The following is a 21,577-nucleotide window of genomic DNA, read 5'->3' on the forward strand; positions in this document are numbered from 1 at the left end:
ACAAACGATCTTGAGGACGATGACTTGGCCACTTCTTATATGAAGAAAGATGAGACGTCCATGAATTATTTGGAGGACGATGTGATGTACATGAATAATTGTGAGGACGATGACATGGACACGGGAGGGGGAGGGGACTTGTTGCTTTTCATGAGCCCTCCCGCAGGTAAGCGCGTGCGCTGGTGGCCAAAGCGTTCGTACAGAGGCGGCACTGTTCGCGTGCGCAAGCGTGCGGGTGCGCGCGTGCACAGGTGGCCCAGTCAGTCCGACTCCGACGAGTTGTTCTCCGCGCCGAAGCCGAAGCCGAAGCCGAAGCCGAAGCCGCCATCGCGAAGCTCCAAGAAGAGGAGGGAACTTTTCGCCCGTCGCGTGTGCGCTTCTGCCTTTTTCCGGTCGACCTGCTGCGTCGTCGCCGCGCTCGTCGTCGTGCTGGTGATGTTCAGTTGGGTGAAGCAGGAGCAGGGCGGCCGCAACAAGGAGGGCGAGATGTACCAGACGGTGACCGAGGGGCTGCAGAGCCTCTACAGCAAGAAGCTGCTGCCGCTCGAAGAGACTTACCTCTTCCACGACTTCCACTCGCCCGCCCTGGAGCCGGCAGACTTCCAGAGCAAGCCCATGGTGCTGCTGGTGGGCCAGTACTCCACCGGGAAGACCACCTTCATCAGGTGAGGGCCAGCGGGGTGGTCGCGGCGCAGATCAAGTGCTCATCGGATGTCATCGGATGGGTTCGAATGTCACGAAGCCGCGTCCGCTTTGAAGAAAATCTCCAAACTTGACTCGCCTCGGATGGCGTCGCCCCGGGGTGCTTCCACTTCCGCAAATACGCGCTCGATGATCGACTTGAAAGCAAAATGGCATCAAATGAACGAAGGAAAGGGCCTTTTCGCAAACCCTCGCCATTCTACATGTAATCAATCTATTTGTATTGATTAGGCGGCGCAAACTCATTCAATCGGATGCTTTTTAATACGGCTGTGGTGTGTGGGGTGGGCCGCGGGGGGGCGCTCACGTGACCGCGATGACTCGTCAAAGTCCATCTCCCACTCGCAGCTGTAAAAACATTTTTTTTCCTCTTTTTTTTTTAAATGAAAGTCAACTTTTTCACATATTTGGCAGCGCACGTGTACATGTTGTTTTAGAATTTGAGAACACTCACTTTGGACCTCGATGACCTCCGAGTGTCACTTTTCTTGTTTTCTTTGGGATGATGGCGGACCTCCCGTTGTTTGCACTTCCTTAATGTCATGTGTGCACTTGACACACACACACACGCACATCACAAGTATAAGTTATAACTCGACATTATAGACTTGGACTGAACACATTTGTAAACTAGATGTGAAGATTAGAAAATGTGGACATGACTACACACACATACACACATTTTTCTCTCTCCCATGGGGGGGGGGGGGTGCTTGAATGTTTGAATTACGGAGCACTTTGAGTTGCTTTTTTATGAAGGAGAGGTGCTATATCGAAGTTTGATAGGCTGCGATTCATGGCTGCTGAGGTGAGGGTTCAAAACCCCATCAAGTATGCAGAGGGACGTATTTGCCGTCAAAAAGTGCTCCAATGACAAATTGTCGCTCTTTTCACACATCACATTTGGAGCACATTTAACACGAAACAAAACGATTGCACTTTTCTGTGATGCATGCGCAAGTCCCGACGTGAACATTCTTTTATTATGAGACATGAAGAACACGTTGACTTGCGTTTGTGCGACGTTTTGCAGCCGAGCCGGCGTTAACCTCACTTCATGCCCAAACGTGTGAAAACACAAACAAACTGACACCGTTGCATGAAAGTAACCTGCAAGGCGGCGGCGCCGCCGTGGAACGGCGCTCGGCTCGACGTAGCATTTCGGGATATGTTAACGTGTCAACATTTGCTAATCGACGGCGGTGTATTAGGAACACGTAGAACTAAAAACCTCAACAATTTGCACGTTTATCAAGTGGCAAATTTGCGAGAAAAAAACTCCGAAACTTGCAAGAAATACACGTAGCGTAGCAAAAGTCTGGATGAGGTGCTGGCTTTTGTCCACCAGGAGGAGCTAACTCGCAAATTCACAAGTTTTTTTCTCGCAAATTTGTCACTTTATAAAGTGCCAAATTTCCGAGTTTTTTCCCCGCAAATTTGCCACTTTCTAAACTGGCAAATTTGCCACTTCTCACAACAAAAAACTATATATATTTATATATATACGTGGCCCTAATACGCCATCGCACTAATCTGATGTGAAATTTTTGTCCGTAATGTCGCTTGAAATTTGCGTTGAAGGTCAAATTGATCACATAACCTGATTTTGAACTTTCTCGAGTGCAATTTGTGGCTAAAATGAGACACGGAAAGTGAAATATTTTTTTGCCGACTAAGCGTAGGAATGACATCTGTGCGCGCGTGAAACATTTTTTGTCATCACCGAGCTGCAGAGAAAGCCGAGCCGCTCGTTGCTGTGCGCGCGCGTGCTGGACGACGACGGCGGCGGCGGCCCCACCCTGTTCCGAGGAATGCCGTGAATCATGAGAAGCAGAAGGATTGCAAGGAAGCGTTCCAACGGGACTCGGCGGTGAAGCTTAGTGGCTGCTTCCTTCGCTGTTAGCGTGTTAGCCGCTAGGCAGTTAAGGTCCAGTTTGGGCTGACCTGCGGACCGGTGTCAAAAACACCATTTTGTTCTGCATGATTATCATGTTGCAGTAGGGCGTGTCCTGCCCACCTTCATCTGGATTTCGTCACAACATTTGGCTGGGTCGCATCATGACATCAATACGTCAGTGATTGTAGGCACTCTTTGCAGAGGATAAAGAATGCACGACTGCGAGTGCTGTTGTATTGTTGTAAAGTGTTCAATTTGCTGCTTAGCACTCCAGTGTTGTTGTGGGTCAAAAACGGCCCACTTTTAAGTTAAGGAACAGGTTAGCTTTGCTCTGTCAAAATGGGCTGCAACAGACAATAAAACGTTTTGAGATATTTGCAAGGAGCATTGAGCATATACCGGGTCAAACGGACCCAACATTTACATCAACAGACTAAACGAAATGCTTCATTTCCACGTACTTGCAATGAAAACACTTACTAATAAACTATAACAATGTTTATGGTGTTCATTTTGGAATGTAAAACATTCTGGGTCAAAATTGACCCAGAATGCAATAACAGTATAACGGCAGACCATTCGAATAGTTTTCCTTGACATTTTCAATGAAATGTTAAATATGTACCGCAATGCTTTTGGAACGTTAAACATAGCCCGGGTCAAACGGACCCATTTCAAAGTTGAAGATCTACAAAAGTACTATTTCATAATGAAACTTGTTAAAAATGGTTCATTTGAAGTAGCTTAATGCTAACAATTCTCGGGATGCAATTTTAATCATCAACAAATATAGTCGGGCTCGGAAAGCGCATCGAAAGTTGACAAAAAGCTTGTGTGGGGGCAGGTATCTTCTGGAGCAGGACTTCCCAGGCATGCGGATCGGACCCGAGCCCACCACGGACGGCTTCATCGCCGTGATGTACGGCGACAGCGAGGGCGTCGTCCCCGGCAACGCGCTGGTGGTGGACCCCAAGAAGCCCTTCAGGAAGCTCAACGCCTTCGGAAACTCTTTCCTCAACAGGTAAGCCAAAAAGTCGTTGTCATGGCAACACACGCTCAAATGCAAACAAGTCAAACATCCGCGTGCACCGACTGCAAGCAAGCGAAAACGCAAACCCAAATGTCATATTGATCATGTGACATTTGGTGACATCATCATCGTGCGTCTTCTCTTTCCGCCGTGCGCATTCCAGCCTTTCAAATAGTTGACGGGTGACATCCGAGCTGCGTTTCCTGCGTCCAGAAATATTTGTCCGAGGAAGTGGGTGGGGAAGGGGGGGGGGGGGGGCGTTCCTGCGGCCATCTTGTGCCACAATAAGCCATTGTAGTTATTGTTTCAGGGGGGAAGTGCTTGTGCGTCACACGCGGCGGCACGGCGCTCTTGTTTTTTCCCGCCGCTCGCCCACCATGTGATTTATGGTCAACATGGCGATTTATGGCCACCGAGATTTATGGCAGCATTTTGGCTTTGTGTCCTTGAGTGCTCCCCCTGCAGGCGTGTCACTGAACTGCATATCAATGGACAATTCTAGAATGAATGGAATGCAAATGCTAAGCACAAAGAGGCCCGGAACCACATGCGGCCCACTCCATTCTTTAATAATGATAATAATGATAATGTAAACGGCCCCTATTGTATAGCATGTACAGAAATAAAAAAACAAATTATACAATTATAAAAAGATAGAACATATCCAGGCTACTATATTTAAGGCAATATTTGCTGAAATGATGTAACCTTTTTTTGCCAATCAATCAATCAATCTTATTCAGCAGACTCATGGTCCATAATAAATTCAATACCCAGTAAAAACATTCAAATATTCAAAAAGGCAAATCAGATACATGCATTTATTCATTTAGAAAGATTGCTATCCATTTTTTATTCATTTATCTTATTAAATAAGTAATATAATTGGAATAAATAATTGATTTACAAACCAAAATGTAACATGAAAATGTTTTATATTTTTTATACAGCATTAGTAATTGTTTGAGTAATTCTAATTAAAGTAACTATAGATATTAGTGAGAATATTTTTTTTCATTACATCGATTTTTAAACATTTTAGTGACTCATTTTATTAAATGAGTTTTATGAAAAAATCAATCATCTAAATTTATTTTGAAAACATTGTGACAATCAGTCAAGCTAAAAAAAAATAGACATGCTACGCAAACAATATTAGAACTCGAGCGTGCTCCATTTTGTCTAAACCGTATAACGACACGCAGTTCTAACTCAAGCGCTAATGCTAAAGCTAACAGCGGTAGTTTCTGATTGACACTCGGGTGTCGAACTTTGCGCAAAACAAATTGGACATGAGTTAATGAATGACAAGCTAACGAAGCTAAGCTAGCAAAGGTCCAACGGATGTGCTTGTGTGTTCAGGTTCATCTGCTCTCAGATGCCCAATCAGGTTCTTCAAAGCATCAGCGTCATCGACACGCCGGGAATTCTGTCCGGAGAGAAGCAGCGCATCAGCAGAGGTGCGAGACGTCCATTTCGAGGCTTCGTGACGTTTGTCTGCTCTCCCTTGATAAACAATGACTTGGGTTGCTTTTGAAATCCTTTTTTTTTTTAAGACTCGTCCCTCCAAAGCAGAACAATTTGTCGTTCTAACTTCATCCTCATCTGACGGCGAGGCGGTAAAAATACGGCTTAGATGGCCGGTTTAAAAGGGGGCTTAGGTGTGGTTTCACGCAGCAACATGGCCGCTTGTATGGCAGAGGGTTCCTGCATGGCCAGCGGCTTGGGGTCAAATGACTAACGTTCTACGAAGGGGCTGCTGGCACGCTGGAATATTTTCAAAATGGATGATCCCATCGATGATTCCATCAGTTGATTTTTTTAACCCACTAAGGTTGAATTGAGTGGATATAACTAACGACTCTTTTTTTATCTTCAGTGCACAAGTATTATTAAACACCATTGCAATTAGCCTATGCTAAATGGTTAGCAATCGCGATTAGCATTAGTGCTACCGATTACATTTAAGGTAAACAAACCTTAACCAGCATTTAGTTTTTTTAGAATTCTAGCCAGCTACTATTTATTACGTATCTTCTGTGCACGAGGGTTGTTAAACGGCAACGTCGTTAGCCTATGCTAAACGGTTAGCAAGCGGGATTAGCATTAGCGTACTGCTGATGTTTCCGACGGAGCTTCGGGGCAGACATGATCCGATTTGGTTGACTTCATTTTCTTAAATGCGCCAAGCCCCTTCCATGGAGACACGGTCTCGCCTCTGATGCTGCTGGAGTTCGTCCCTTCGGTCCCTTCGGTACCTTTTGGTACCTTTTGGTACCTTTTGGTACCTTTCGTTCCGAGCGGCAACAGAAGCAGCGCGCAAGGGGCTATTGAGTCAAAATGGTCTGACTACAAGCTGCTCTCTGGGCTTGATGACATCACCCGTTAAAGGCCTCAGCAGGGCGGGTGGAGTCATGGGGAGGGAGGGGGGGGGGGATTTGGCAGGGGCTGGGGGTGTTGTTTCTGCCGTCTGGAAACATTTAGCAGCGGTCATCTGAATTACACGCACACACATACAGTGATGTCATTCATGTCACAGCTTGTGTATTCTGTGTGAATATGAAACATAAAGTTGAGCCTTTCAAAATTTCCAAGTCTGAAAATGCGCGACTGGAGTCACATGACTTGAGTGGCCCAACTCTGCCGTGAGTCATAAGAGTGATGACATCACAAGTTTCCACCACTTGTTGACATTTGACTCGCGCGTCTCATGTCGCCACTCCGCCCGCCCTAAGCTCCGCCTCCCCATCCTGATTGGCACCAGGATGTGTTTCCATAGCGACAAACATGCTGTCTGAACGGATGGCTGGGTGCGCTTGTTTCTCGTGTGTGTTTTTCTTTTTCTTGAGCCAACACACAGTTGACAGTTGCCACATGATTTTGTTTCACAACACTGGAAAGAGGAAGCAGGATTGTTGGACAGAAGGCATTTCCTGTAAAAGGGGAAATGGAACCTGTGAGGTCATCAGCCTGCATCCTGCGACGCACGCACGCACGCACGCACGCACTTGACGCTGACACCAGAGGGCCTCAACTTTGTCACACGGCCGTCATTTATTGATGAAGAAGAAGAGACCTTGAAACAAATCTTTTGCGCCAACTGCGGGAACTTTACATCCTCAACTAGGAATGTTTACATCTGCGGGAAAGTGCGGTCTAAGTTTAGTTGTGGGGCAAAAAGAAAAACTGGAGGACAAGATTGGGTTCTTAAGGGACAAACTATGTAGGGGTGGGATATACGAAACATGATCAAGACATACCAGAGAGGTGTTAAGGGGACAGATTGGGGTGGCGTTTAAGGGACATGTGAATGAGGTCTGAAAGGGGACAAGAGAGGGATGTGGTGGAGGTGTTTAGGGGAGAATATGGAGGACATGTTGGGAAGGCGTTTAAGGGACATGTGAAAGATGTGTTTCAGGGACAAGTCGGGGAGTTGTTTAAGGGACATGTGAAGAGGCGTACAGGGGACAAACTGAGGGACATGGGTGAGGTGTTTAGGGGAGAATATAGGGGACGTGTCGGAGAGGGTTTACCTGTGGGGACGAATTGAGGCACATGTGGGAGGGGATTGAAGTGACAAACACTACTTTGTGGATTTTGTCTTCTGATCTGTAACGGAACCTTCACCAATGAAACGAAGGACTGCCGTACTTTGGGGACGTCCAGGAAGCTTTTAGGGTGTGGTCACTTTCAGGAAGTACGTGCAAGTGAACGTTCCTTGCACTTTGCACGCAGGTTACGACTTTGCTGAGGTTCTGCGTTGGTTTGGCGAGCGAGTGGACAGGATCATCCTGCTGTTCGACGCGCACAAGCTGGACATCTCGGACGAGTTCTCCGAGGCCATCCGGGCCCTCAAAGGACAAGACGACAAGATCAGGGTGGTCCTCAATAAGGCCGACCAGGTCAGCATCCGAGCCGCGGTCCCCTTAAGGCCTTCTCGCACCCTCCCTCACTTGCTGGTGTTGTCTCGCAGGTGGACACGCAGCAGCTGATGCGCGTGTACGGCGCCCTCATGTGGTCGCTGGGCAAAGTCATCAACACTCCGGAGGTGGTGCGAGTTTATCTGGGTTCCTTTTGGGCCAAACCCCTGCAGAACACTGAGAACAGGTCCCTTCCCATCCGCCGTGTCCGTCACGTGACCGATCGGAAAATTCACGCCGTCTCGGTCTCGCCCGCAGACGTCTCTTTGAGGCGGAGTCTCAGGACCTCTTCCGCGACATCCAGAGCCTTCCGAGGAACGCGGCGCTGCGAAAACTCAACGACCTCATCAAGAGGGCCAGGCTGGCCAAGGTGAGGCAGGAAGTGACGTGATGTGGGAGGAAGTGACATATGCACAAGTTCCAGGTCTCAAGTGTCAAGTGGGAAGTTTTGAGAAAGTTAGTGTTGCAAAAATCCAGAAAGTCAAGTTGGAGTCGACACTAAATGTTGAGATGTCACAACTACAACCCGGAATGATGGATGCTACTTCGTGTAGCATATTTCTTATGATTGCGCCTTCTCTCTCTGACGTACGACGAGGCGCTCTAATGCGACAAGGCACGTCCAAAGTCCTAAGCCGCTCACTTGCGGTCAAGTTGGATTTCTTTCTCTCTTTGCTTGACTTTTTCCCCATGTGTGTGTATGTGGGCCTGTTAGCATTGTTAGCAAGGATGCTATATGTCCTGTCAATCCAAATAGAAGTGGCACGTTTCGTAAATTAGCGTTAGCATATTGCATATGTTACTTCAGCATCACATATTACATCAATCAGAATACATAGTTAGCATTGCATAAATTAGCATTTTGACAAATTAGCATCACATACATGAGCATTACAGACTTACTAACATGATTTACAAATACTGTATTGGTGCTCGCTTCATGCATTGATGTCGCACAATTAGCATTTTGTAAAATAGCATCATGATATTAGCACCAAATACTTAGCATTCCATTTTCACCTTTCTCTCTCTCGTGTCTGACAACGAGGCGCTCTAAAGCAGCCACACCAGCGATCTGAATTGGAGACACAAAGCTAGCCAGCTAAATGCAAATTGCAATTGCCAATGGCGGCGCTCAGCTGTAACGAAGTGGCCGCTTGAGGCTTGAGTCGCACTCCAGGCCACCGCAGACTGAAAATGCTCTCACAAACACCCCAAAGTTGGAACAACTGAAGACTACATAGATGTCCCTTTTTACCCGATTTCCGCCGTTATGGTCAAAGGGGGTAATTCATTTCCAAACAAATCTTTTAACTCGACTTGACAGGGTCTTACTTGCGGCCGACATGTGGAATGAAGCGGCCGACCTTGGGAATGTTTGTGGAATGCGCGCTATGCAGTCTTCCACGATTGGAGACGGCCGCCTGTCTTCCGGCGATATCGCCGGCAGAACAAACGGCGGGCCAGCCCACACGTCGTCAGCACGTTCCTGCTCTTTGTCTGCCGGCGTTGGATGAAACGCTTCCTTCGTCCTCCCTTCGTCCTCCCTTCGTCCTCCCTTCGTCCTTCCTTCGTCCTTCCTTCGTCCTTCCTTCGTCCTCCCTTCGTCCTCCCTTCGTCCTCCCTTCGTCCTTCCTTCGTCCTCCCTTCGTCCTCCCTTCGTCCTCCCTTCGTCCTCCCTTCGTCCTTCCTTCGTCCTCCCTTCGTCCTCCCTTCGTCCTCCCTTCGTCCTTCCTTCGTCCTCCCTTCGTCCTCCCTTCGTCCTTCCTTCGTCCTCCCTTCGTCCTCCCTTCGTCCTCCCTTCGTCCTTCCTTCGTCCTTCCTTCGTCCTTCCCACCACGCACCGCCAGGACATTCCGGCAGTCGCTTAATCAGGAGGCGCCACCCGGTCGCTGCCGCCTCCTGGCCGGGAGATGAACTTTGACCGCGTCAACTTCACCTCCCGCTCGCCGGCGTCTTGCAGGTGCACGCGTACATCATCAGCTACCTGAAGAAGGAGATGCCGTCGCTGTTCGGGCGCGAGAAGAAGAAGGAGGAGCTGATCATGAGGCTGCCGGAGATTTACGCCATCCTGCAGAGGGAGCACCACATCAGTCCTGGGGACTTCCCCAACGTCACCAAGATGCAGGTACGGGATGTTCCGACCAATCCGTTTCCAGGCGTGGGCGTGACGTTTGCCGTCAGCGTGACGTGGCGTGGGCGCGTCTCTTGCAGGACATGCTGCAGCACTACGACTTCAGCAAGTTCCCGTCGCTGAAGATGAAGCTGATCGAGTCGGTGGACAAGATGCTGGCGTCCAAGATCGCCGGGCTGATGGCCATGATCCGCGAGGAGGAGTCCAAGGCGCCGCCCGCCATGGTGTCGGGCGGCGCCTTCGAGGGCTCCCAGGACGGCCCCTTCGGCCGCGGCTACGGCGAGGGCATCAGCGCCGGCGCCGACGTCGAGGAGTGGATCGTGAGCCGGGACAAGCACCGCTACGACGAGATCTTCTACACGCTCATGCCCGTCAACGGCAAGATCAGCGGCGTCAACGCCAAGAAGGAGATGATGAACTCGCGGCTGCCCAACACCGTGCTGGGCAAAATCTGGAAGTTGGCCGACTGCGACCAGGACGGCAGCCTGGACGACCAAGAGTTTGCGCTGGCTCAGCACCTCATCAAGGTCAAACTGGAGGGTTACGAGCTGCCCTCCGAGCTGCCCCCGCACCTGGTGCCGCCCGCCCACCGCAAGCAGCCCGACGCCGAGGCCATGTACAACCACGGCGAGGACTAGAAACTCTCTCGCGTGCGTCCGCTCCATGAAGGACGCTAAAATAAAACATATCGCATTTATCTGCTATGCTAACCATAAAATGTTCTGCATATTTGGCTTTCGGCGAAAATTTGACGATGGACCTAAACGGCGCTACCGTAAATTTGTTCTTGGCAAATTTGGGGGGGCGGAGCCTAGCCTTCCTTATTCGCTGGAAAACTTGCTTATTCACTGCTTTTGCCCTCAAGCCAAAACCACGACTCAGCAGGGTTATTATAGTTTTGACATTTTCATTTGAGTTTTTGTTTTGTAAATGTTGTTAGTTTTAATTTGTTTTCAGGGTGGTTCTGTTAGTTTTGATTAGTTTTAGTTATTTAAAAAATGCTGAAATGGGAGCTAGCTAGCTAGCAGGTAAACAAGCACCATGGGAGCTAGCCAGGAAGCTAGCTAGCTAGCTAGCTAGCAGCTGGCGTTAAAGCCAAACTGTGGCAGGGTTTTGACTTTCTGGATCTGGATTTGCCAGCCCCGCTTAAAAAAAGAAGAAGGTCAAAGCATAAGAGAAGTAACTGATTTCTTAGCTAGCGTTGCGTTTGGTGTGGCCTCGGAGTGACATCATCTGAAAGTGCTTTTCTATTGGCTGCTGCTAGATGACGTCACTTCTGCGTCCTTATCCCAGTGAAATATATTTACTTCAATTTTTGGGGGGAATTTTTGTTTTTTTTCCGGTTCGTTTTCGTTAACTCAATAAACCTTGCGACTCAGCATCAAAATATTGCCTTGTTGCCATCTGGAACTGTAACAACCATTGGCTTCTGCTGTTTTTGTTTTTTTGCTGGTCCTGAAAAGGCAAAAGGCTTCCAGTTTCATACCCACTCCTGAAATGAACACATTATTTGGGGGTGAATCTCATCGTTACAGTACTGACCTTTGAACTATACAGTACTAAAATCATTGTTAAATGCTGTTTAAAAGCCTCTGCTGCCATCTTGTGGCAGCGACAGGCAATTCACTCATTTCCAGCCAGCAGTTGGTCCGCATTTGAACTGATTGATTTACAGAACCGTTTTCTGTGACATTAGAAACGTCGTTTTCTGTTATTCACTCATCAGCGGTACAACGTGAGTTGGTTTTGACCAAAAACAGAAAACAAGCTTGGGAATGTTAAGCACAACAGTGACTTGAATGCAAGTATAAATATTTTTGCAAACCCGAAAACAAGAAAAACAAGACTGCGAAAGAACTTTTGATGGCAAAATTGTTCGTTGGTGACTTTTTTTCACATGCCGTTGGCCTTTCACTTCGTAAACTTGTCCTCTTTTCTGACAATTGGGACATCATGCAAATTCTTCTACCTACTGCAACACATTCTGTTCATGCCATATATTTAGTATGATGTACATATTGTTTGTGTATGAAGTGCCGAAACTTTCCCTCCTAATAAAAATGACTCGCCATCTATCTTCTTCTCAAAAGCATTACAAATATTACAACATAATTAATATCCACATAGCACATTTCCTCCAATTCGTGTTTCACTGCTTTGGCCGTAACGACATTCAATAAAAGCTAAAAGTTCATCTAGCAAACTGGTGAAAGCAGCAGTCGGAGGGGAAGTAAAAAAGAAGAAGCTAACAAACCGTAAGCTAGCTGATTTGGCTGCTGTGAGTGTTAGCATGAGCGCAGGCAGCATACAAACCAAATAGTGGGCGAGTGGCTGATGATGTCATCAAATCAATCAAAAACGTCAAATTCGTGGAGACGCTTTTAGCGTCCACTCGTGTATCAACAGGAAGTTGTGTAACACTGGCAGGAAGTGTGGCAGCAGCGGCCTCTTGTTGGATGACCTCTGACTGTCTCGCCTCAACTTCCCGTTGGACTCTTCAGGAAACAGTCCGTACTTTATTTTGAAGGCAAACGTCAAAACATGTCCAAGTAATGGTCAACATGTTCAAGCGCAGCTGTTAGCTTCCTGGCTAGCCTCGGCTAATATTATCATGAACGTCATTAACGTGTGCGCGTGTGTTCAAGAGAAGGCCCAGCTGACGGATGTGTACACGGCGCTGAAGAGCGGCGTGGTTCTGACCTGGCTGCTGGAGCTCATCTCCGGCAAGACCCGGCCGCCGCAGACTCGAGGTCCATTTCCTGGAGAACAATGGCGTCGCCATCCACTTCCTGAGAAGCAAAGTGCCTTCCTGCTCCTCACCAATCACACCTGACATGACACGCGCACGCACACACAAAAGCAACAGTCAGGCACTTCAAGTGTGTATTTGACCATCGGTGACATCGTGTGGCCACTTTCGGTATTACATTCATCATCCTGGTTTGTCATCTCAAAGTTTGCTTCTTTTTTTTTGGTCTTGCCATGCGAGCAAATATTGAAGCAGTTTAGCGCACTTCAATGTCCCGCCGCTAGGTGGCGCCAGCAACCAGTTAGTGGAGCTAATGAGCCGCGAACAATACGACGGAGCTCCTCTGATGCCAAGAAGGGGATGAAAACAAAAAGAGTTTTTTGCTAATCTGTCAAATGGATTATGGATTTGAAACGGATCATGGCTTTGAGGTTCGCTCTGTGTGGTACTTGCTTGTTGACACATCATCAAATATGGGACGTTTATAAGCATATGAAAGTTTGTGTGCGCGTGTGCGCGTGTGTGCGTGTGGGGTCCGCGTGGACGCGATTGGTCGGGAGAACGTGGTGGGCGGGGACCGCTCGGTGATCCTGAGCCTGTTGTGGATGTTGTGGACTCGCTTTCAATGCGCTCAGACTCAATAAAAGTATATCGTATCGTATCGTACACGCACACAGTTAACGCACACACACACGCTGACTTCAAGGTTGTTCTAGATAAGAACTAACACAATAACCAAAACGTTTTTGTTAACAAAGAATTAAAAGGAAAGTCAAGCAGCCACTTGAGAATTGCTGCGCTGTTGTTGTTCTTTTTATTACACAATACTTAGTGACCTTTTTTTTTAATCTTGCATTTGGTAAACACGCCAAATATTAGAAAAACGAATCCAAAGTCAACTAAATTGAAGCCTTTTTGAAAAACCTCACTAAAGAGCCAATGTCACGTGTGATGTAAAATTCTGCTTTGGCGCCATCTTGTGGCTGACCCTTTTTGAGAGGATGTCAGTTGCTTGTGGATTTTTGCTATTTGGTAGGCTTCACTTTCACTGTGGTGGCAAAGCACTACTTTTGCCTAAATGAGTAGTGTTTAGTTCCACAGCACAGAGATGCAACAAGATGATGGGGTAGAGCACTCATTTTTGTCCAACTGAAACTCCTCAACTCACTCGGACATAGTTCGTTGACGCAATCAAAGAATACTGTGAACACAAAAACAGCAAACGTCAATTCAAAACAAAAACAATGAACGCACGAATGTGAGGTGAGATGAGTGAGAGCGAGCTGAGCGTCTTTGCGAATGTGGCTGTCAATCCATTTTGATGGGCGGGACGAATGGAACACGCCTGCCAATCAAAATGTCTCCTTGTCATCTTATCCTCATCATCGGAATATTTGCCATAAACCTTCATCCGCAATACGCGTGATGACGTCAGCATACATATTATGACGTCACCGCAGGGTTCCCCCCATCTTGTCTCACATTGACATTCACCGTCTTGATTTTTGGTTGTAGTTCACCTTTTGGCCGCATGATGTCAGTGTCGCCCAACGCAAGCGTCCCCTTTTTCCCCCCAACGCAAACATACTTGCATTGACAAATTTCAAAATCCGTTTTTAGACAATCCAAAAATAATAATCAACTATTTAAATGTGATTTTTCTTGACAGAAACAATTATTTATACTTCAGATGACTATCAAGGAGGTGAAAGTTATGATTTTGTATGTTTGAAATGGTGACATTATGTTCTTCTTTGGCCACTGGGAGTCGCTGTTGGCCTATTTTATTGGGCTCCCCGTTTGAAAAAGAGAGTGTGAAGAAAGCAGACTTTTTAACGTCAACATTTTGCATCCAAACTTTACAAAAGTACAACTTGAACGGCTGCCACAACCAACATTTTGACATGGGTGGACTTTTCCTTCTTTCGGTATTTTGTAGTGAAAGTGAACACGGCCAATTTGCTTGCTGGCCAATGGGAGCGACTTGGGCAGCATTCACGTCCAAATATCCTAAAGATGACGATGACAAGCGTGCGTTCAATCAAATGATTTCTACAATCTTCCCGCCTCCACCAAATCCAGCAAAATCGCGTAACACCACCTGCGCCTCAACTTGGACCTGCTCCAAGCTGCTCGAAGATCCGGTCGTCAGGTGTGTCGGGGGCGTGTCCAAGAAAATTCTCTCGGTCTGCTGGAATGTCCAATGCCAAAATCCCGAAGGCGGTCCGTCGGTACTGAAGGAAGGTTCTTGACTGACGCTAACTTTGAAACACTGAAGCAAGACAAAAGCTAAAATGATGTATTTTTGTTTACAGTTTTTAAAGTTGTCCAAACAAATTGTTTAAATAAACTTGACAAGACTTGAGGACTGAACGTCCAGACTGAACACGCACCCTCTCTTAACTCTTAACATAAAAACGGAACATGAAGACTTAAAGACTTCACATTTTGACGACGATAATAAAAAAAATAAAAAAATCCGATACAGAGATTTAACTCGCAGTTTGAACTCTGTTGTTCGAACCCTTGTTAAGTTCCTTGAAAAGTTCTCGGAGGACTTGACAGCGTTTGTGTGAGAACTCAATGAGGAACATCCTGCTGCGGTTCAAAGGTCATCGTTCACATTTGTTGTCATCGCGGCTGTTGCCGTGGCGACGCACAAGACCTAAACACGGTTTCAGGTGCAAGGAGTGGCGCAAAACAGGAAGTTTACAAACAGGAAGCAGGAAGTGGTCACTCCAAGTGCAATTGGGCCAACAAAAACAAACAAGATGTTCACGTTTACGAATGTTGCTCGCTACTCGAGTACATTTTTCAGGTATCATTTTTTTTTAAAAAATTTATTATTTATTGTTAAAAAGACTTTTTACTTTTACACATTACATTTGAAAACAGATATTTATACTTTCTTACTTTCCCCCCAAACTGTCCAGTCGTAGTAATGTAGTATTTTTTTTTTTTTTGTATTTTATAGTTGATTAACATTTTGTACTTTTACTTGGGCAAAGGATTTGCATTCTCTTGACAGTTTTTTTTTTACTTTGTTTTTTGAGTACACCAATTTGTACCATTTTATTTTTGCATAAGGTCTTGAATCACTACCTCGTTCTATTGAGAGCTAAAAATTCTTTTTTACTTTTGCACTGGAGAGTTTATACTTTTTTTTTTTTTGCTTTTACACAACTGAATCACAATTTCTTTCTAATGACAATAAACATTGATTTTTACGTTTTACTTGTTTCTTAATTTGTTGAATGGGATGGAAAGCCATTGATGGCGGCAGAGATAAAATAAATGAATCATTTTAGTTTTGCATACTTCAGTCCATTTCATTGTTTGCACTCTTTTCTTGTTTTTGTTTGACATAAGGAGTTGAATCTGTATTTCTACTTTCACCCCCCCAAGTATCGGAGTAGTCATAGTGCGAGTACTTTTGCTGCTTGTGTTGACAAGTGACCTGAGCCAGGTTACAAAGTAAGAATGATAAAACCGTTACTAAAAGCCTGCGTGTTTGCGCGTGCGTGGTGGAAAGAGCACGTTTGTTTTCCCCACTTTAAGAAATGACGAAAGGCATTTTTTGCTGGTGAGTTTCTTTGCAAAGAAGCGAATGGCCTCGATGACGTCACAGACCATGTAAAGCGTTTATGGTTGTCTCTCATCACGCACACGTATGACCCCCCCCCCCCCACACACACACACACACACCGACCCCCATTTTCCAGGGGTGAAGAAGACACGTCGCGAATGGCAACGAAAGCCTGCAAAAAAGAAAAAAAAAACCCTCACTCGGCCTCTTCGGGCTCGTGCTGGGCGGGAACTTCTTCCAGCGTGCGCGTGCGCGACTGTTCGCCAAGCGCGAGGCGATTGGCTGTGCGCTGGAGCTCACGCAGCGCGGATTGGCCGAGGAGCAGGAAGGGCCAACCAATGTGTTGTGCCGCTGCGGCTCGCTAATTAATTGCTGCTATCTGTCTCCTATCCTTGTGTGTGTGCGTGCGTGCGCGTGTGCGTGAGTGTACGTGCCGTGTGCGTGTATGTATGTATGTGTGTGTGTGTGTGTTTCCCTTTTTTCTCCCCAAAGCGAACAAGAAATAGTTTGTTGGGCTACACTTTCCTTCTCGTCTATCCACCGACCCCCCCCCACCCCCCTTCCTCCCTTTCCCGTCCTGTCGATCGGCTCGGCGACACACTTCCGACTCCGTTCGGTGATGTTGGACATGGGCGAACGCAAAGAGCTCAAAATGATCCCCAAGTCGTCCTTCACCATCCACAGCCTGGTGCCCGAGGCCGTGCAGAACGACAACCACGGCCACTTGCACAACAGCAGCAGCGGCGGCAGCAGCCACCATCACCATCATCATCACCACCACCACGTCCAGAACCACCAACACCACCACCAGGATCGGGGGGACGACGCCGACCTTAAGCCCGCCGCGGACGCCGGCAAAGAGAAAGCCAAGAGCGATCCGCCGGGGCCCGAAGGCTCGCTCGGCGGCCACGAAGCCCCCGAGGCGACTTCGGCGACTTCGGCCACTTCGGCGAATTCGGCGGCGGAAAAGCCCGAAGACAAAAAGGAGTGCAAAGACGCGACGGCGACGGCGACGGGCGACGCTTGCGGCGGGAAGGAGGCCGACAAGAAGAGCGGAAAGTTCGAGAAGCCTCCGTTCTCGTACAACGCGCTCATCATGATGGCGATCCGCCAGAGTCCCGAGAAGCGTCTGACGCTCAACGGCATCTACGAGTTCATCATGAAGAACTTCCCGTACTACCGCGAAAACAAGCAGGGCTGGCAGAACTCCATCCGCCACAACCTGAGCCTCAACAAGTGCTTCGTCAAGGTGCCCCGCCATTACGACGACCCGGGCAAGGGCAACTACTGGATGCTGGACCCCAGCAGCGACGACGTCTTCATCGGCGGCACCACCGGCAAACTGCGCCGGCGCTCCACCACCTCGCGGGCCAAGCTGGCCTTCAAGCGCGGGGCCCGCCTCACCTCCGGCCTCACCTTCATGGAGCGGGCCGGCTCGCTCTACTGGCCCATGTCGCCCTTCCTGTCGCTGCACCACTCGAGGGCGGCGGGCTACAACGGGGCCTCGGCTGCGGCGGCGGCGGCCGCGGCGGCGGCGGCGGCTGCGGCGGCCTACCCGGCCCACCCCATGTCCTACGGAGCCGTGCTGGGCCAGAACGTCCACGGCGCCGGCCACCCGTTCTCGCCGCCTCCCAACGGCCTGGGCATGGAGCGGCTGGTCGGCGGAGAGCTGCCTTACGCCACGCACCACCTGACGGCGGCGGCGCTGGCGGCCTCGGCGATGCCCTGCGGCCTGTCGGTGCCTTGCTCGGCCGCCAGCTACTCCCTCAACCCGTGCTCGGTCAACCTGCTGGCCGGCCAGACCGGCTACTTCTTCCCGCACGTCCCGGTCAGCACGCCGGGCGGCGGCGGCGGCGGCGGGGTGGCAGGAGGCGGCGGCGGCCAGCTGGTCCGGGCCCCGGCTTCCGGCTCCCCGCAGGCCGCCTCTTGTGACTCCCTGAGGCCGCCCATGGGCGCCTCTCTGCCGGCCTTCTCGTCCGGACTGTCCGCCGGCCTGTCTGACTATTTCACGCACCAGAACCAGGCCTCGGCGCCCAACCCGCTCATCCACTAACGGAACCGGCCACGGTGAAACTGTAAGTGGAACATTTAACAAAAATAATTTAAAGTTTAGAACAAGGAGAAAAAAAGAACAACCGGGAAATTTCCAGGTATTTTTTAATATTATTATTATTATTATTATTATTATTATTCGTGTTCTGGACTTGTGTGTGTGTGTGAGAGGGTGTGCGCGCGCGTGTCACGTCGACTAGAATGTTAGTTTCAATTTTTTATTTTTTTGTTAGTCAACATTTACACTTGAACATGTTTCAGTATTAAACGTGGCGCAGATAATTTTTTTTAATTTCTGACTGAAGAAATGTAAAAGAAGCTGACTGACTCGCACGAACCCTCTTGTTTTTCTTTCCCCCTTTTTTTTGGTTGTTGTTGCCAACATGTCTGCTCGTCTTCTGGACCCCCCAAATATTCTGCTGCTTGTCTTTGAATGTCCTTCCTTTCTTTTTCTTCTCGTGTCGCTTTGACCTCAAAATAAAAAATAAAAAAAAAACAAGAGCGAGGAAGAAAAAAAATGTTGCAATCTGTACGAAATAAAGCTAGCTGACTTTGGTAACTTTTGCTGTCTTTCTTTCTATTTCAACTTTTGCTGCTGACATGCACGCGGATTTTTAATTTTTTATTTTTGTTCAGCAACAATGCGCGTCCACGTATGTAGGTTAGCGGCACATCAAAGTGTGTCACGCGGCTTCCGGTTTTGTTTCGTGGGACAAAAACGTGCACGCGCACTAGCAGAGTGCGTGCGTGTGCATGTTTGCATATTTCTCTAAATAGAAAAACGAACAAGAGCATTTGGGCCGTGTGATGACGTCACAGTTTTTTGGTCTGTCAGAATTTAATTATTTATGTAAAAATAAATAAAATGTGCTCTTATTTTCATATTGTTCATAAATTCGTAGTGTCACTGATGTCAGTATAGTTTGTTCTATCTTGAAAATAAAATCCAATAGATTAGTTTCATTTTTCTGGAATTATTCTGCATTCATTTTCAACTCAACACTATTTAAAAAAAATAATTTTGCTTTATTTGACCTAATTTAAAAAAAAAAAGAATAGATTATGTTCGCTCGCAAAGCAAACCTATTTTTGGGTGTTAAATGCGCTGTGCCATTTTTTTTTATTTTACGTGCACATAAAAATAAAAATAAATTCCCTTAATTGGAGCGAAAAAAAAGGAACCAACATTTTTTTAAATAAAAGTTGACAATTGTAAAGCACTCCGTGTGACTTGTCATTTAAAAAGCAAGAAATGGAAAATAAGTTTAAAGTAAATAAGAACTCCAAACGTACTAAACTAATATTGGGAAAGTGATGCAACATTTTTGGGCACGCTGGTCTTGTTTTCTGTCCCACAAATAATCTTAAGACTTTTCTTCCTATTGTTTCAACGTGATCATTTGATGTCAAAGTTGTTGACAAATCTTGTGGCAGAAATTCATTTGGAAAGCTGCTGACGGAAAAAACAAACACAAAAAACGAAGCAGGTGTTAAATCTTTTAACATTCTCAAATTTACCCCAAAAAATTGATGCGTATTTTGAATGCCAGGGCAAGAACGTGTCTTTTAATTTTACTTCCTTTGAGCTGCAAAAGTGTGTTGCAATTCAATTCAATTTTTCCATTTTCTAAAATGTTTTCCATCGCAAATAAAATCTGGGAAGATAATTTGAAACAAGATGTTTTCATATGATGAGGAGGATCATTTAGAAAAAGAAGAGCGAGCGTCACATTTTCTGCTCGTGTAAAAACAAAAAACAAATTCGTTGATGTCGTCTGGACGAACAATGAAGTGCACAACCGCGCGTGTGTGTGCGCGTGTGTGTGCGCGTGTGTTTCCGACGTGCTTGTGTCAAGCGGACCCAAAGAGAAGAAAAAGAGCAGAACATGTTCTTCTTGTCGTTCTTTTTGTTCTTTGCAGGCGATCAACATTTTGAGTGGCAATCGAACAGTGACGAAGACAAATGAAAAAAAGAAATAACATTTTATAGTCGAATGAGGCTCAAAACTTACACGTAAAAAGCGAACGTTTGTGGAAGTCGTAAATGAAAGAATGTGGGATGAAACGGAAAAGATGAAGATGTGGAAAATAGCCCAAAAATCTCCACCGTGTACAGATAAACTCAATCTGTAATTTGAGCATTTGCCGCAAATTGCCATCATTTTTCTTGTGCTAAAAAGTGTTGACTTTTTCCCTCCAGATTCAATCGCATGAAGTCGCTCCTCATTTCTGCATTTTCACCTTTAAAAATTCTTCTTCACATATTTTTCTTTAAGACCCCAAAACTTGAGACACGTTTGCCTTCATTTTCCAATTGGTTTGAAATTCTTGGAATTCGAAATAAGTGAAAGTGTAAATGAAGAAGAATATTTCGACATTTTGGGCAGATGTTTTTCTTGCAGTGCGCGAGTGTGTGTGTTAAGGCCAAGAGTTGGTGTGTGTGCGTCATCGCGGTTGAGGTGTTCGTGCAAAGGTTTTCGGTGCAAGCCGCAGGTCAATTCAAAAGTCGCGTTCGGACCTCCCGGTGTCCTGCTGAACTTTTGAATTCGGTTCATCATCCTCGCGTCGTCATCTTCATCGTCGCCATCGTCATCATCGTCACAATTAGAAAAAAAAAACGCAAATTCCTTTCATTTTGTCATTTTTTCAATATGAATTTTGGAATGACTATTTTTAGTCACTTTGTCGGTCAAAAATTCACGTAAAACATTTTTTTCCTCTCGCAGGTCTGTGGTGCATTTATTAGAATGTTATAGAAAAATAACCTTAATGATAAAAAAAATATATATATATATGTTTTTCTTAAAATTGAGTATTTTATTTGTACATTTTACGGACTTTGAATGCTTCGTGTCGAAAATGAGAGCAGACAATCCAATGTCCAGAATGACTTTTGCCTTTTGGAGGGGAAAAATGGCAGAACAAAACAAAAGAATCTTTTGGTCTCGGAGCATATTTGTTGTTGTTGCGCGACGTTTGTGCGCCTCCTCAATCCAAATGCTGCCCGTGTCCCACGTGACGTCATCCAGCTAGCGCGGACCGACACGGGCAACTTCCGTCAAGCGCAAAAAAACAAAAACAAAAGATGCAGAATCTTGTGTAGGATTTCATGCATTTGAACATCAGCAGAAGGAAATGGACGACAAATATTTGCAAGCATGAAGTCAGAAAGAAAACTCAATAACAACACAATAAATGTATGGATACTAAATCATTGATTATTGTCATATTTTGCGTCACGAAATGAAGGACAAACGCGGCACGCATTTGCAAGTGTGAGGTCGATGACGCAAGTTAAAGACTTCATGTATGGATTGGAAGAATGCGCTTAATGTACGTAATAACACGTTTCGACTTCAAAGAAGGAGAAATATGGCAAACATTGTATGGAAACAAACCAGAAAGAATGCAAGCAATATAAAATGGTATGGATTGTAACGAATGTATATCATCTCATGTATGCAATTTCACATTTAGTCACGAAAGAAGGAAAAAGGTGGCAAATCT

At 46.5% G+C, this 21,577-nt stretch overlaps 3 protein-coding genes across 5 annotated transcripts in view; 2 read left to right on the plus strand and 1 right to left on the minus strand.

Annotated features, from left to right (window-relative positions):
• Positions 1–21,577, minus strand: part of g2e3 (G2/M-phase specific E3 ubiquitin protein ligase) — a 62,815-nt gene that overhangs the window by 5,801 nt on the left and 35,437 nt on the right. For 2 of the 3 annotated variants that reach the window (XM_077565311.1, XM_077565283.1), the window contains exon 1: positions 3–226. The gene's annotated coding sequence lies outside the window, so the exon portion shown is untranslated. Of the gene's footprint in view, positions 1–2; positions 227–12,383; positions 12,513–21,577 lie in introns of those variants that run through there. The other variant, XM_077565320.1, reaches the window with a different exon arrangement.
• On the plus strand, positions 40–11,758 carry ehd4 (EH-domain containing 4). Its single transcript, XM_077565206.1, has 8 exons — positions 40–665; positions 3,444–3,620; positions 4,992–5,089; positions 7,365–7,531; positions 7,603–7,736; positions 7,808–7,919; positions 9,513–9,677; positions 9,764–11,758. Exons 1-8 carry the CDS (start codon positions 40–42, stop codon positions 10,319–10,321), a joined length of 2,037 nt encoding a protein of 678 aa, XP_077421332.1. The 3' UTR covers positions 10,322–11,758.
• foxg1a (forkhead box G1a) lies at positions 16,417–18,629 on the plus strand. Its single transcript, XM_077584745.1, has one exon. The coding sequence runs from the start codon at positions 16,464–16,466 to the stop codon at positions 18,069–18,071; it is 1,608 nt and encodes a 535-aa protein (XP_077440871.1). The 5' UTR covers positions 16,417–16,463; the 3' UTR covers positions 18,072–18,629.

The sequence above is a fragment of the Vanacampus margaritifer genome, chromosome 1, assembly GCF_051991255.1.
Source record: "Vanacampus margaritifer isolate UIUO_Vmar chromosome 1, RoL_Vmar_1.0, whole genome shotgun sequence".
In the NCBI taxonomy this organism is placed as follows: Eukaryota; Metazoa; Chordata; class Actinopteri; order Syngnathiformes; family Syngnathidae; genus Vanacampus; species Vanacampus margaritifer.